Raw genomic sequence first — 15,380 nt, 5'->3', positions numbered from 1 at the left:
GAGATGGCATCATGAATACTGAATCTGAGGCATTGCCCTTTTGTTTTCCTTAGTTTTCTATTTGGAGCAAACAAAGAGCTTTTAATTTTTGATTCCTCGTGATGATATTATTTGGTTCACAGTTGTACGAAATCCTATGCTAACCTGCTATTTATAAGAAAACTAAAAAAAAAAAAAAAATAAATTCAAAACAATCATTCTGTATTGAGACATAATATACTTTTGACTTACATCCACTTGTCCTTTTTATTTATATTTGTTTTAAAAAATGACTATCTCCAGTTTACAAGGGAACAAAGGTAAGATCTAGGACTGAAACCCAGAATGGATACTGTGATTCTGACAAAAAAAAAGCCTTTTTTGGTCTCACACGTGTTCTTGTACAACAGCTTTCAACTCTGTGCAGCATTAGTTAATGAATTATAAGGATAATGAACCATAGAGTTCTGAAGACTTTACACCGCAAAAGGTACAGCTTGACAAGACGTCATGAGTTTGATGGAATACTCAATGCGCCGCAGTGTATTTTGTCTGCCCAGTAGTGTCATCATTTCTGCAACAGGGGGTCCCTCCTGCATAGGTAAAATGGACAAAGGTTTAAGAAGCAAATGGAAAAAGGACCTTAGGACATGGACCTCCCCATATACAAATCCATAAAACAAGATGAATGATAGTGCTTACGACAATAAACTAGATTTTAAATAGGTCTTTTGTAGTAGAACTGCCAAATGATGTACTACAATAAATAATCAGTGGCGTAGGAACCAGGGGGGCAGCAGGGGCAGCCGCCCCCCCAAGGAAAATACAGGGAGGGCAGGAATATCCTTTGGCCCCCCAATATTTGAGACGTAATACCTCACAAAGAGCAAAGAACAGAAGAAAGGTAGGGGAACGTACGGTCATCAACCGTGCGAAGGCCGTTCACTGTCAGCAGGGAGTTTGCCCCCCCAACGCCGAACATCTTCCTACGCCACTGATAATAACCCAGGAAAGGAAAACACGAATACATGAAGACAAAGTGTGAGCAAGAAAGGTTGTGCACAGAAAAATTAGTTGGGGGATAAGAAACTCCACCTAGGCATAAGTTCCCAGAAAAATTGGTGGAAGAAATGTTTTAAAACCTGTTTTTACAAAAACAGCAAATGATACATCAAAAAGGAAAAGGGAAAAGGAATTTCAAACTTTCAACCTCGACAAAAAAAAACAAAAAAAACAACAAAACAATACCCAAGCTTCTGGAGCCTTACACAGGAAAGAGAAAGATGACCAGGGTATGCTGATCAAAGAAACCCCCAGGCCTAGCAGATATATCAGACTTACATGATAAACCATTATTGCTTAGTATTGAAAGATGCTGATCTAGTGATGAAAAAGTAAGATAAAGAAATTACATCAAATACCTGTGTTAATACCAAGTGTCATAACTTTTTTTCGTTAAGACTGTCGTATGCTTTTGGAATATTGTGGAAATGATGTTTACATTAAAAAAAAAGTTTGTTAATGGTACCATGAGAATAATAAACGAACAGATTAAGTAAAGGAGAAGAACAAAAGCTCGAATCCTTTTCATTTTCTGCTGACCATATTCCATAATTCCTGATTTATAATGCTATTTTACTGTACATATGGTGCATACACATTCTTTGACCAAGATCATACTAATCTACTACTGATGGTTTTTTCCCCCCCAACGATCTAGGATCCACATTTCTATTATTTCTAGTTACATACTATATGAGTAATCTGGTAATTTTAAGAAGGTATATTTAAGATATTGAACATTTCTCACCTTCAGGCCGCTCAGAACCTGCCGCAATAGAAGCATATAAACATTAAATTTGATCTGAGACTCTTTGGCACTTCTCTTTAACACTTGAGACACCGTGTCTTTTTCAAAATCTGGAATTTCTTGGAGCCTCTGTGTACATAAGCCCAGAGCCTGTACAATATGAGGATGTTGTGCCTGCAAAGACTGCAGCAAGCTATGTTGGGGTATCTCCCACAGGAAAGCAAAGCTGGGCAGCAACAAATCTGTCAGCTTGCAAATCCTGTCCTGCAGCAGAAAACTTCTTTTGTTAAAACTGCCTTCTCAAATGTTCTGCTAAAAACGATTCTCACAGTATATAATGTGGATTTGACAAAAAATTCCTTTCATTACAATTTCTTCTAGGTTGAACTAAAATTAACAATCTTTTTCAATTTAATTTTTTTTTAACAATTAAAGACTGCTCAATTTACTCAACACCATAAGAATTAGCCATATAAATGAAACACTATTACTACCTTAAAAAGTATATATAAATCAGTCCAGATCGATAATCTGCTTGTAATAATAATAATAAGTCGATTTGTAATGCGCAGGTATCCATTCCGAAGAATGCTCATTGCGCAGAAAAAAAAACAAAAGAAGAAAAAATAAAGTGAACAAATATATAAAACACCAGGAAAGTAAAAAATATAGACAGAAGTGTTTCTTGGTAGTTTAAGACTGGTTTGAAAGAAACAGATGGGTTTTCAGTTTTTTGCGAAACGTGGTTGAAAAATATAGTTCTCCTGACTAAAGATTTAACTTCAGATCATTCAACAGCTACCTCTGTCATGCTCCAGTCCAGTATGCGCATAAGATACTCCACGCTCAAGGCGTCCTGATGTAACCTGTCTAACCTGTGGAGAAAAAGTGACAGGTTCCTTTCACATAAGAAAGAGGGCCTATTTATCACTGTGATTAATAAAGTACATGCTCACCTCATCAACAGATGTATTATTTCATTTGCAGGAATGTGTTCTTTCTCAAACTTTCAGCATGATTTACACGCCACTGTCACATTGATGCAAGATTAGTTATATCTTTCTTATTTCTGTGCTCTTCAACATTATAAAAAAAAAAAAATCATGGAAATATTCATTGTCTAGTGTAGATGGGCTTGGTTTTTTTTTTTCTACACAAACACACATGCATAGACACAACTCATCACATCACTACCTATTTGTATAAGCTTCTGCAACAATACTGTGAAGAGAAGAAACCAAGTCATTTCTCTTTGATGAATGCAGCAGTCTCTTGAGATGGGCTTTATTTGACTCCTCAAGAAACAATGGGTCCAAACGGCTGTTATTTCGTCTCACTTTTTCTAGCTTGAACTGAAATCATATTCCCTTTTTAAAAAAAGTTAATGATAACTATAATTTTATATATATATCTAAAAATATGTTTGTCACCAAGCTATTTATATTTTGATTGTTGAACACTGACTGCATCTGCAGAAAATCTTTAGTACAATGCAAACAAAAGCAACTGATTACTTGCTTTTGTGCTAAGTTTTGTAACTTCATCATGTATGGACAAAATTTGTACACAGAACCTTCATTCACTCATGTAGCTACATATTAAACCTAGCTGTGACATATGCGGCAGCTAAAAATATTATTATTGGAATTTGATGCTTGTTAGCCATACCTACTTGTTGCACTAGTTGTTCTAGAGTCATGCTAGATGTGTCTACACCAAAACCACTTCCAACAGTTGTCACATAGCTGACCACGGCTTCTGGGAGGTATCTACTGTTCTGAAAATGTCATTGCAATTATGACAAGTTAAAAAGAGATAATTAGGTATCCCAGAAAGGAAGACCAAGTTCATAAGATCAGCTAATTTATGGTCACAATTCTGCCAAACCCACCAAAGTATAATAAACCTGAGATAATGACAGTCAAAATTTTTGTGAATGGTAATGTGACAGTCGTAAAGCACTCCTAGTACTCTTGATGACCACCCCCAGGTTCTAAGTGATAATGTAAGTTATCTTGAAGTTATTTTACCTTCATATCTCATTACTTTAGTCCTATTACTATAAAACGTGAAACCTTTCTCTCCTTGTACAAAAATGGATATTTCCCCATATGCTGACACCCGTGGTGTGAAGGTACTCCTCCTATTACAACAATATATACAACAAAATAACAACAGTGCTCAAATAATGCGTTTTCACAACAGATAGCACAATGAAGATAAATGACATCAGATAAACTGCTGATATAACTACTACAGTAACAAAGAACCCATGTCAGGGACATGAAATGTGACTTCAGATATCTTACCCTAAAATGTTCTACATGGATGTCACCTTGTCTTTTAGAAAGCTTTGTTCCATCTCTGCAGATAAAAAAACAAAATCACAACATAATCAACTGATCTATCTTGGATCTCATATCATGTGAAATATACTATAACTTCAAGACCTCTTTTGATATTAAACCTATGTGGTGGACTTTCACTAAAATATACCTCTATAAAATGAAAACTCTTCTCTGTACAATAATTACAGATGTTTCCATCTCTAATTATAACACATTACTTTCTCCTACCAAGCCCCATCAACATGGAACAGATTGCCTGTCAGCCTTCATCACTCTGATTCTCTTACCACCTCTAAGTCTAAACTTAAGATGCATCTTTTCAGAACAGTGACTTTACTGCAACCATTTCCTGATCATGAGCATGCCCACCATGTCTTTATTTACTTTGTGCATGAGCAGGTATTTCAGTAGAAAAGTGTGTGTCTCTTAAATATTAATATGGGAGCTCAGTTGTTGGTGATTCAGCTTACTTCTTTATATCATTTATGTAAAGCACTTTGAGCAAATCGTTGGAAAAGCACTATATAAATGTTCATTATTATTATTACTGAAATTTCAGTATTTTAGTTAGCCTGCATATTATTACTGATGGCTTTCGATTTTTCTACGTTGTTATTGCAGTGTGCTGAGCAGTCAGATACAAGATGAAAGAGTGTTGTATCCCTGACCTGAGAACATTAAAACTCACTTATTCAAGATAAGTGGAAGATGACCAAACTGTGGAGGATGCCATCCAAATGCTTTGTACAGGAGCAAGTGTTTTGGAGTGGAAGCTCGCCACTCCTGCAAAGCGTACATGTATAAGGCATATTTACATATATCTCAGTGATTAATTACCTATCACAAAAATTCTATACGCATACAAAAGCACCAAATTTTCTGTGTTGTGCATATTCTATAGATGTTCAAGGATCAAAGAAAATATTGTTTTTCTTTACAAAGATTAAGCAAAGAAAATGTATGCAAATTAAATGTATTGAACTATGAAGAAATTAATTTTAACATAACACTTACATCACCACGAAGAACATGAGTGACCTCCATGTAGTGGTCATCAACAACATTTGCAAAGTGGTATGTGGGGAACCCATCAGACTTAAGAAGAACCTAAAAGAATACAAACTGTCATAAGAACCATGGAAAAATGATCACTTATGTGGCCTGTGATAAGTGTGCATAAGTATTTCACCATATGAAGCAGTGCATAGAAGAACATGTATGATTTTATATTTACATGTGTGCATGCAGATGCCCTCCTGCTATATCCATGCCAAAGAGAGAAATGACTAGAGAGGACTGGGAGATAGTGAGAGAGATAATCTTGAGTCCATATACCCAAATCTAAATGAGACAGGATCAGTACCAGTAAGCAATCTGTTTAAAACAAAAATGAATATGCAGGGTTAGGGTTAGGGTTAGGCAGAAATATTACCCTTATCAGCAACACCATTAGCAAAGGTAACAGCTGCCTTAAAGTATCATGTGATGATTTTTTTTCAAACTTGTGCATTCAATGAGCCACCATAATCACATATAATGGGATATAGCTCTTACCGGGTCACCCTCGATCTCTGCAACGTTAGATGTCACTGGCCCTTTGATCAGGTCATCCCATGGATCTGTGGTTGGTTCCAGCTGAAAATAGTGTAGATACATTGTATGGGAAAGATGTGTTGGGTGACAAAATTTTGTGAAATTGCCTGTGACTTAAAGTTGTTCCTTCTGTAGAAGAGCAAAGTTTGTCAGATAAAAAGCAGATAAAGAAATACGCAAAAGTTATGAAAAAGCAGAAGGTGGAGGGGCGAGAAAAACGTCTGTGTTTAGAGGTATCTTAAAGATAACTTAAAAAGCTTCCACACCAGCATTAGACACTGCCTGTTACAGAGTTCTACAATCATTTAGGACTGAAGCTGTTTTTAACCATGCTGTATGGAATAATAATAGAAATACTGCATTTAGAATACTGCTAGTTGTCTGCTTACACTTTTGCATGCAGTCTGAACTAATTAAAGAACTTAAAATTTTATCTGGACATAAACAAGAAAAATTACTTCAAAATAATTACAGAATTGAAGTCATAATTCACTTGAGAGATGTAAAACTTTTCAGAATTTTCCTTGCCTTTAGGCGAATAACATATGGAGTTTTCCTTGCCAGCTTCTCTTGCACTTCATCTTTTGTTAAGTGTCGACACCTGTTGTCATAGCCTGGTACTTCCCTATTTCGAGCAGCATCTCGTCTTAGCAAGTCAAGACGCAAAGGTGTGCAGAAACAGTAATATGATGTCTCATTCTGAAATATTTCATCAAGTATTCATAGTAGTAACATTAATTCATACTGACTTACTTATCCCGCCTCCCTTAAATGCACATACATCTACACATACCACCCTCCCTATGGTGCATGAAAGGGGGAGGTGTGTGTGTGAGAGAGAGCAAGAATGAGAAGGTTATGATCATTTTATGCTGTCACAAGAGGGGCTACATCATAATAAGATTGTCCAGCCCTGTAAACTACAGCTAAGCCTACAGCCCCCAAATCTCACTGTCTTGATAAAAGTTTGTAGATGCCATACCACCTGAAGCCCAACTGAAGGGGGCTGCCCAAAACCAGGTACGCTGGCAAGGTGTTGTTGCGGCCCTAAGCTCCTCAAAGGAGCAACAAGGAATAAACTAATACCACCTGAAAGGTAGAAAGGGTAGATGGACATAGAGAAAAAGGAGCGAAAAGAGAATGCTTTTATATGCCATACCTGAAGCAAGGTTTTAATGTTTTCACGGTAGAGCTCCAGTCTTTGAGACTAAAAAGAAAAAATTTATGTTGATTTTATTAGTTCACTTCTGTACCAAGCTTACCCTATCTATATTTTCTGTCTGCTCATTAATAAAGCACATAAAAAGAAGATCATGCAGAATGATGAAGAAAAATAAGCAGCAACAAAAGTAGAAGAAAAGCAACAGAAAATTAACCAAAAGCATCAAAAATACTCCCAATTTGAACATTTATTACAAAACTCTTAAATACTGTATGCATAGTTATAGCACAGTCTCCACCCATGTGACCTGGATGATATAGCTAAATATGTTAAACCTGTTTGAACCCTAACAGTTATAGTGCAGGTTAAATAATCTGGAACACCATTGCTATCCTGTCTGTTAAAAGTATAGGCTAAATAATCTGTCATGCTGTTTGTACACTATTAGTTGTGTGGGCTAGTGTCATCAGGTTGTGTTCACTGATATGTACCTGAATATATGGTCCATAGTTTCCACCTTGACTTGGACCTGCACATATACATTGTATGTGAAAAATGCTAAACACATTTTAAATTTTTCCTCCTAACAAATCCTTTAGCAGGAACAGGGTGTGTTGTACTCTGCTAACTAAATGGTTGTAGTTAAATTTTGTAAACAATTTTAGTTGCTATGTGTTAAAAGGATAATGCGCACTATATCTCTGTTCAAGCATCCTTGTTAGTTAAGCCATAAACCAAGGCTTTAGAACAGCAACTTTAGGCCTATGATTTACAGCATTTAGAACTTAAAAGCCACAAAGCAACAAACACTTAAACTGGGTCATAAGAAACATTTCTTTGTAAAGACTTTTCACAATAGGCGGGCTGTTTCTCCTTCTCTCTTGGTCCTGTATCTTTTGATTTTTATGTGATATTTCAGATTTTGTTACTTGAATGTATTTTGTGCTGTGATGCTGTGCTAGGTGTTGCAAGTCACACTTCAAATAAAATAATATAATTATCAGGCATATAGTTTTATATTATTAACCATCAACAAATAACATCTTCCTTTCTCTCTCCCTGTGTCACTGCCGCAAACATCGGGTTTGTCATTATAATGATGTGCTTAATACAAACCTTCATCGGGTACAATCCCTGTCCACTGTAACATATCCTGAAGCCTTTCTATAGCCCCGGATACTGTGCGGGTCTGAAACCAGTGCATGTACATCTTCATCATTAAATATCTCTCTACAGACTACAGGAAGTAGTGTGATTATAAAACATGCCAACACATGTAGTCTTTTTTTTTTTACAGATTATTTAATCTACTCATTTAATTTTACAATAACAATCCAAGTGTTCTGCAATAAAAACTAAACTAATTTTAAAAAAAAAAACCCTGATGCATAATGCTATATTTTTGCAAATACAGGTATATAGCTTCTTGTGGACCCACCAAGCAGTTACTGCCTCTAAAAGACGACTAAAACCATTTGTTTTCTTTGTGTGTGTGTCTCTCTCTCCCATCCCCATACATGCTTGTTTTATGACAAATTTTAGCTAACCTGGTCTGTATCTTCGATCCTCAAAATGAAAGTTCCATTTTGGGATTTTGCAAATAAATAATTGTACAAGGCTGTCCGAAGGCCACCGAGATGCAGAGAGCCTGTTGGACTAGGTGCAAAACGAACCCTTATATTTTTTTTAAACTGATCTGTAGAACTGTGTCGTCTACCAAAATAACATATCAATTGCCATTTATGTAAGTAGCATATCTTTCGAACAGCTGCCATGACTTTTATCTCTAATATCTTTGACTGCTCTTTCCAGCTAAAGAGCTCTATGTAAGGTCATAGCCACAGATCTCTGACGTCAACGTCGTGTTGAACTAGATATAATATAAAATGTTGCAGGTTACAGTCTGCCGATTAAAGACATAATCAAATAAAGAGAAATATAAACATAAAGTCGCAAATGTTCCATGGGCATAGTAATTGAGTAAAAGTGACGTCACCAATATACGTGTACTGCTAAAACGTATTTTTTTTTCCCCGTAAGGGTAACTACTCGAGAACTTTCGTCATTCGGATGGATCACCGACGTTAATACAAGTTCGTGAATGGATCAAAGGCAGTTTAATTTTTACTTATAACATTTACTGAAAACTACATACATTTCACACTGGAAAGTTTCGATTCTCCGCCAAATCCAAACGAAAAGAAGCCCAAAATGGTAAGTGAAAATATTATTTGGAAGCACACATTTATTTTTCTTGTAACCTTTGAAGCAAATTTCTCATTGGAACAGTTGTTCTCTGCTCTTTTCCCTCATTATTGCACTAATTATCACAACAGGTCATGTAAGCAGTGCGCCATACGTTTTATACTTTTTCCAGGCGGCTTTGTAACTTTTTTTTAATGCGATTTAAGTACAGCATCACCGTCGATGCTCATGACTGAGAATGGACAACGATTCACAAGCTATCCGTTAAGTAGCTGACAAGGTATTATTTAAAGTTAGGGTTTAGGGTTAGGATTTATGGTTATGGTATAAGGTTAAAGCAGTAAAATGGGAAAGACTGCTTCAATCCTTTTAAGGCCGGTGGGGTGGGGGGGAGGAAGGTTTGAGGATTACATGCATGCCTGCTTTGCTATTTACTTTGACCTGGAGCCATATTTAGGAATCAAAGATAAATCATCATCCCCAAGTACATCAAGAGCAGGTGTCTTGTCTGTCGAGTTACAAAGATGTGTCCAGTTTACATGGATTTTGCTGTATGGAACCATGGTTATTAATGGCAAAGGTTCCCAGAAGTAAAGTAAAATGGAGTCAATATTTGTTATTTATTTTACCCATGGATAACAGCTACCCTTGCTTCGTAAATACAATACCTGACCCAAAAAGTACCCTCACCACCCTCTTCTGGGTTGAACCATTCTTTGCTGCCAGGCAGTGGAAGTTCAGCCTCAAAGGATAGGATTAGTTACTGACTGAAATTGTTACATCACATAATAACCATAATTCTGCCTCCTGCTCTACAGTTTTGTCATGGCAGTAGCGACTGTGCACAATACTGAAATTATGGAAAGAATTTTGTCAATGCATTCAATTATCCTCACCAAAAATTAATGTGCCTGGTAAAGTATAAGGTCCTAATCCACAACCCTAAATAACATTCAAACATAAATACCAAAGACATTTTTGCATCATACACATTAAGATTTAAACATTGGTATTACAAGCAAGCATACTTAAATAATATATTTACAAAATTAGCATTTGGAATGCTTCTTGATGTAAAATAACTAAGGTATTGATCTTGTGCAGGCCACTGGGGTTATCCTTGCTGGCTTGGGGCTTGCAGTTGCTGGATTTGCAGGTAATTTTTTTTAAAGAACCTTCATCTATCCTTGACCTAATGATTGATGATACAAAGATTGAAATAGTTTCAGAATATAAGTACCACAGAAATGTTATAGACAGTAAGTGTACATTTGGATAAAGATCAAGTCTATGCATACAAAGAAATGGTTAGCCAATGTAATTGCGATGATTTTAAGATCATTTTACACCACCTTTATTCAATCCATGCAACCATATGCTCCTCAAGAAGTAACAAAGAATAATCTAAACTAAAACTAAACTTATTGAATCCATGATAAACTGTGGTTTTGTAGGTTGATATAGGGGTCTAAGTGTGAGGAACATGTGTAGGTGGCGAATGTGTGTGAGAGTTGCAGGAATGAGGCAGAAAACCACGAGTACATTGTGTGAATGTAGGAGGACAACAAACGTTGCCATTACTCTAGTGTATTAGCCAGCAATTATCAGCTACTCCTAACAGGTTGTAAACTTTGGGTAACCAGGTTATTAACTTGAAGGGCAAATAGACGTTTCATTCTTCTGTCCATAATTCTGGTAAACAAAGCATGACCAGGCTGTGTGTGTGAGTGCATGCATGCATGAGAGAGAGCAATTTTTATACATATACAGTCAAATCTCCCTACTATGCCACCCCTCTACTATGCCACTCTCGGTATTATGCCACTTTTGCTCGGTCCTGACTATAAATTCAATGTAAAAAAAAAATTACTATGCCACCCCTACTCTCGCTACTATGCCACTTTTGTGTGACTGTTAAAAGGCACAAGTTGTGAAATTCCGCGCAGTGCTTGATTATTATACTGTATGGTAGTGTGGGACATGGCAGTTAGGTGGGTGGAACCTAGCAAGCACACAGGGAGGGTGGAGGGTGGCGATGGGGGTAGGTCGCTGGCCGGGTGACAGTCACGTGACAGAGGGAGAGCGGGAGGGGGTCGACTAGCGACAGGATGCAGGTGTGCGGATGTGGTTGGGAGGAGTGGAGGATGAAGAGGTGAGGGGGAGAATGAGAGGAGACAGCTAGCGCCAGCCGACTATTCTTGAGAGCTTTGGACTGACAAGTAACTTGAGCAAATAAAGCCGTTTTTACGAACCCTCCGTATTATGCCACTCTCGCTACTATGCCACTTTTGCTCGGTCCCGGTAGGTGGCATAGTAGGGAGATTTGACTGTATTATAAAAGTAAGAGGACTAATTCATCTTGTATGTCTTGAGTAGTGTTGAAAGATTTGCAAAATGATTTCTCAAGACCAAAGATTTTGTTATCATAAAATGTATGTGTATGTAATTGACGGATTTAGTTGCATCTAATACATGTAATTTAATTACTTTGCCCTAGAACTTTTTAATTTCATTCTTTTGCTAGGAGCAGGAACGCCAAGGATGTCAGCAAGCTATGAACTTGATAAAAGCACAAACAAATTTAAATTATTGTCATGTAATGTTTCTTTTTTGAACAGAGGAGCTAAAATTGTAAACAAGCAATACATTATAGTTTTTTAAAGTGTTTGCCTGCTTACTTTATTTTAGGCTTGTGCTATATCACTTATAAATTGATCTGCAGGAAGGTATGCCCTTCGATATGGAAAAATAGCCCAGACAGCATTCAGACAGCAAATCGATGCACTTCCTTCAAATGGGGTAAGCCCTTAAAGATGAGTTTTAACATTTTTGATAATTGGCCTTGAAAACCTGAAAGTGTGGATAATAATAAATGCAATTTCTTTTCCTTCAATTTGTTTTTATAAAGGTCTCATTTCACTGTGAAGGAAATTTTCTATAATAATCTTCTCAGTAATATTAAAACGCAATTTAAAGTTTTAGCTATCTCTAATTATATTTCAGGCGTTCAGTAAATATTACAAAGGTGGGTTTGAGCCAAAGATGAGCAAACGTGAAGCAGGCCTTATTCTTGGTGTGAGGTATGTATCCTCTTACATTCTGTTAAAGAGTTAAAGTTGTGTTGGTTTGCCCATCTCTTTTAATTAATTTCTTTATTCTTTCTCTATTAAAAAATCCTTCTTTATTAAATACAATGGGAAAAGGTGGCTGCAGCGATCTGCATTGCATTTAAATATGTTTTAATATTGAGTGTTTGCCTTTTCTTTTCTCTCTCTCACTTTTTGTTTGTTCATCGCTGATTTACATTGAGAGTATTCTTCTCATCTGTTTTAAACTTTGCTGCTTGTTGCTTTGCATGACAATCCACTTCAGTTTCTGGCTGATCATGTTTTAGTACATTGCATCCATCCTATTGCACCTGCTATAACCAGATTTATCACAAAACTGCATTTTAACGAATGGTTTTTTTGGTTTTTTTTTGCAGTCCTTCAGCCAGCAAGACAAAAATAAAAGAGGCTCACAAGCGAATAATGTTGCTTAATCATCCTGACAGAGGCAAGTAGAAATATTTCTTTGCCTCACAGGCATGTCATAGAAACTAAAGTGCTAATTAGATTATCTGTGGACAAACACTGTAAACAAACATAACAATGAATAAGAGCTGTAATGTTTTGATGGCTGTTTAGTTTTTCTTCTATCATTTTTGCTTGTGTAAAATGTTTGAAATAATTTTTCAGATCTTAATTGCACCCAGGCTCTATTTTCCCTTTTGTTGCTTTTGTGAAAAATATAGTCTGAGTAAATATTTTGTTTATGTTATAAATCAATTGTTAAATGGAGCAGAGAAAATATTACCTGTTTAATTGACTGTGGACATTTTAAATTATCTAGCTGATTATTTTCAGGTGGCTCACCATACCTAGCAGCAAAGATTAATGAAGCCAAAGATCATCTGGACAAGCATACAACATAAGGAGGCATGGTGTGAAGTTACTCTGGTAGAATAAATAGGCATTGTGGAGAACTGGTTGAATTTTTTTTTCTAGAAATCTGTCACAGTTGTGACACGTTACAGATTTACATCTTTTTTGGTTCCAAGCTGACTGTTTTTTTTAAAAGCCTCTCCATAAACACCTTCAACATCATAGGTGTATTTCTGTGCTTTTGATAACTAATTTCATGGATTGAGTAAGAGTAAAGTTGTGAGTGGTATGTGTGCATGTGTAACAGTGTGCTTAAAAAAAAGAAATAATAAAATCTACTTTTTTCAATATAATGTGCTCAACGTTTTTGTGTGTTTGTTAAAACTGCTCATTGAAATGTCCTTCATCTGGCAACTAATCTTTATAGATTACACTTAATCTCTATTACTGTATTCTCTATTATTCTTAATAAATTCCACTCACTCAATTTCTGTGGCATTTTGAGCACGTTTTCAGTTAGTGTTAGTTACCGTCATCAACGTCTGACAGTAAATTGACCTCTTTTCTACTTCCATTTTCTTACAAATACAAAATATCTTTATTAATTATTCATTTCCAGGAAATCAATGTTGTCCGTCAACGGTAAGATGAGAATATGACTTTGCTAAAATATCGACAATTTATTTTTTTTAAAGTACACTAGCTACATCCAATTCGTAACGCTGGCACATGCAGTCTCTCGCAATCAGTAACAATTTGTACACATCCATGTTACCACTCAAAATAGGAAAACGGTAAATATCACGTATGTAAAAATATAATATGTAGAGAGGAAAGAGAGCGAGTAGTATTGCTGTCTTCATTAAAGTGTGTGTCATATCCCGGATATGCAGTGGTTCTAGCGCTAGGAACACCAAACACACCACCTTTGAGTGGGTGCGAGTCTCTCATGTCTCGCTGTCTCTGTCATAGTGAGAAGAAGACTACATCTGAGAAGAGCCTTCCCCCGCCATCTATTTGTGTATTTCTGATGCTTACTTGTAATGCGAAGTGTCTGGCTACACGCTGGGATTCGGAGCTATTCGAGCAATCCTGTTATTGTTATAAACAAAGTTGACTAGTCTCGTAGTAGCCAAATCCATTATTCTGTCGTGTTTTAAGACTTCAGATTAAGCAAATTTTTGACAGCTGAGTCATCTTTGATAGAGCGTCCATGTTTACAATCAGCAGATGGCGTAGTGACTAGAGCAACGGCATTCGAACTAGCCGGTTCGAAACTTATGCGACGCAGTTTTGCACTTTTATTTGGCTCAGCTGTGGAGTGGATACCTCATTCCGCAGAGGCATAAACAATAGAACATCGTTTCTGGCAGAGGATTGGTCATGCAGCAAGGAAGAAAGGATAGACACCGCCCTTTTCCAATATCTGATCCCCGGATAAGTAAGGCCTCACCCCCTCTCCCTTACCTCCTTCTCCCAGTCCCAGGACCGTTAGGTCCGGACAACCTTGACCTTTTATTGTTTAATATTTGCTGGTGCGCGGGGGTCAGCCATTTGTATCCTGGTTATGATTCACAGCATCGCCGTAATGAAAACATAATTGTCATGCTCACGCAAATACCTCATTACAGGACACACACACAAAGGATGCAGAGCAAGTCCGTTATTGGTGGCGCAACGGTTAGCGCCTGTCACAAATACTGTGAAGGTTGGCTGTTCTGGGTTCAGCTCTCGTCTCGGGCACGCTGTTCTTTTTCTGCATGTGGCATCTGCAGGGCTCGCTGCCTTGCCGGGATATAGCTTTAGTTGCTGGCTCGGCATAAAACACCAATCCCTCCCACGACTGAAACAAGATGTTTGCTATCCCCCCTCCTCCACAGATGAAAACTTTTGCTCTTATAGAAGCCCCTTTGAAAACCGTTCAATAAAAGTGTGGCAGATGGCTATAATCTGGAACTGCTGACTTGGATACCTGACGGCACGTGCACTTACAACGTATTTATTTATGAAGTCACGCGTCAGCGCGTGATCTTCTCACGCACGTCATCGATTGTTTTTTTTTTTCTTTTTGAGGAGATTTCCTCCTTCCGCCAAGTGTCTCTCCTAATGTGTTTTGGATGGATTTTCCTTTATCATCTCGTTAATGCGCGTAAGGGCATGTGATCGTCACGAGACTGTATTCCAGGTGATTACCCAAGTGTGGAACTCGGAGGAAAAAGAAAGGAAGACAAACCAGCTTGTGTGTGTGTGTGTGAGAGAGAGATATTAACCTCTTTAGAAAGTAAAGGCAGTAGTGGACAGCACACACAATTTATTTTCAGAGGCTATTGGAAGGACCTCCTTCGCCATTCGGGTGCCCG

General features: G+C 37.2%; 2 protein-coding genes across 2 annotated transcripts; one reads left to right on the top strand and one right to left on the bottom strand.

Annotated features, from left to right (window-relative positions):
• Window positions 1-220: 220 nt before the first annotated feature.
• LOC112555138 (probable glutamate--tRNA ligase, mitochondrial) lies at window positions 221-8,684 on the bottom strand. Its single transcript, XM_025223362.1, has 14 exons — window positions 8,440-8,684; window positions 8,009-8,081; window positions 7,384-7,421; window positions 6,890-6,937; window positions 6,259-6,429; window positions 5,692-5,772; window positions 5,152-5,244; window positions 4,826-4,920; window positions 4,099-4,153; window positions 3,462-3,566; window positions 2,984-3,141; window positions 2,592-2,664; window positions 1,790-2,053; window positions 221-572 (listed from the first exon to the last, which is right to left on the bottom strand). The coding sequence occupies exons 1-14, from the start codon at window positions 8,665-8,667 to the stop codon at window positions 456-458; spliced, it is 1,599 nt and encodes a 532-aa protein (XP_025079147.1). The 5' UTR covers window positions 8,668-8,684; the 3' UTR covers window positions 221-455.
• Window positions 8,685-8,911: 227 nt separating this feature from the next.
• On the top strand, window positions 8,912-13,373 carry LOC112555140 (mitochondrial import inner membrane translocase subunit TIM14-like). Its single transcript, XM_025223364.1, has 6 exons — window positions 8,912-9,106; window positions 10,202-10,253; window positions 11,820-11,896; window positions 12,101-12,177; window positions 12,582-12,652; window positions 13,003-13,373. The coding sequence occupies exons 1-6, from the start codon at window positions 9,104-9,106 to the stop codon at window positions 13,068-13,070; spliced, it is 348 nt and encodes a 115-aa protein (XP_025079149.1). The 5' UTR covers window positions 8,912-9,103; the 3' UTR covers window positions 13,071-13,373.
• Window positions 13,374-15,380: the final 2,007 nt, after the last annotated feature.

The sequence above is a fragment of the Pomacea canaliculata genome, linkage group LG14, assembly GCF_003073045.1.
Source record: "Pomacea canaliculata isolate SZHN2017 linkage group LG14, ASM307304v1, whole genome shotgun sequence".
NCBI lineage: Eukaryota > Metazoa > Mollusca > Gastropoda > Architaenioglossa > Ampullariidae > Pomacea > Pomacea canaliculata.
The sequence above is the reverse complement of the archived record's forward strand: the minus strand, read 5'-3'. Positions and strand labels throughout refer to the sequence as shown.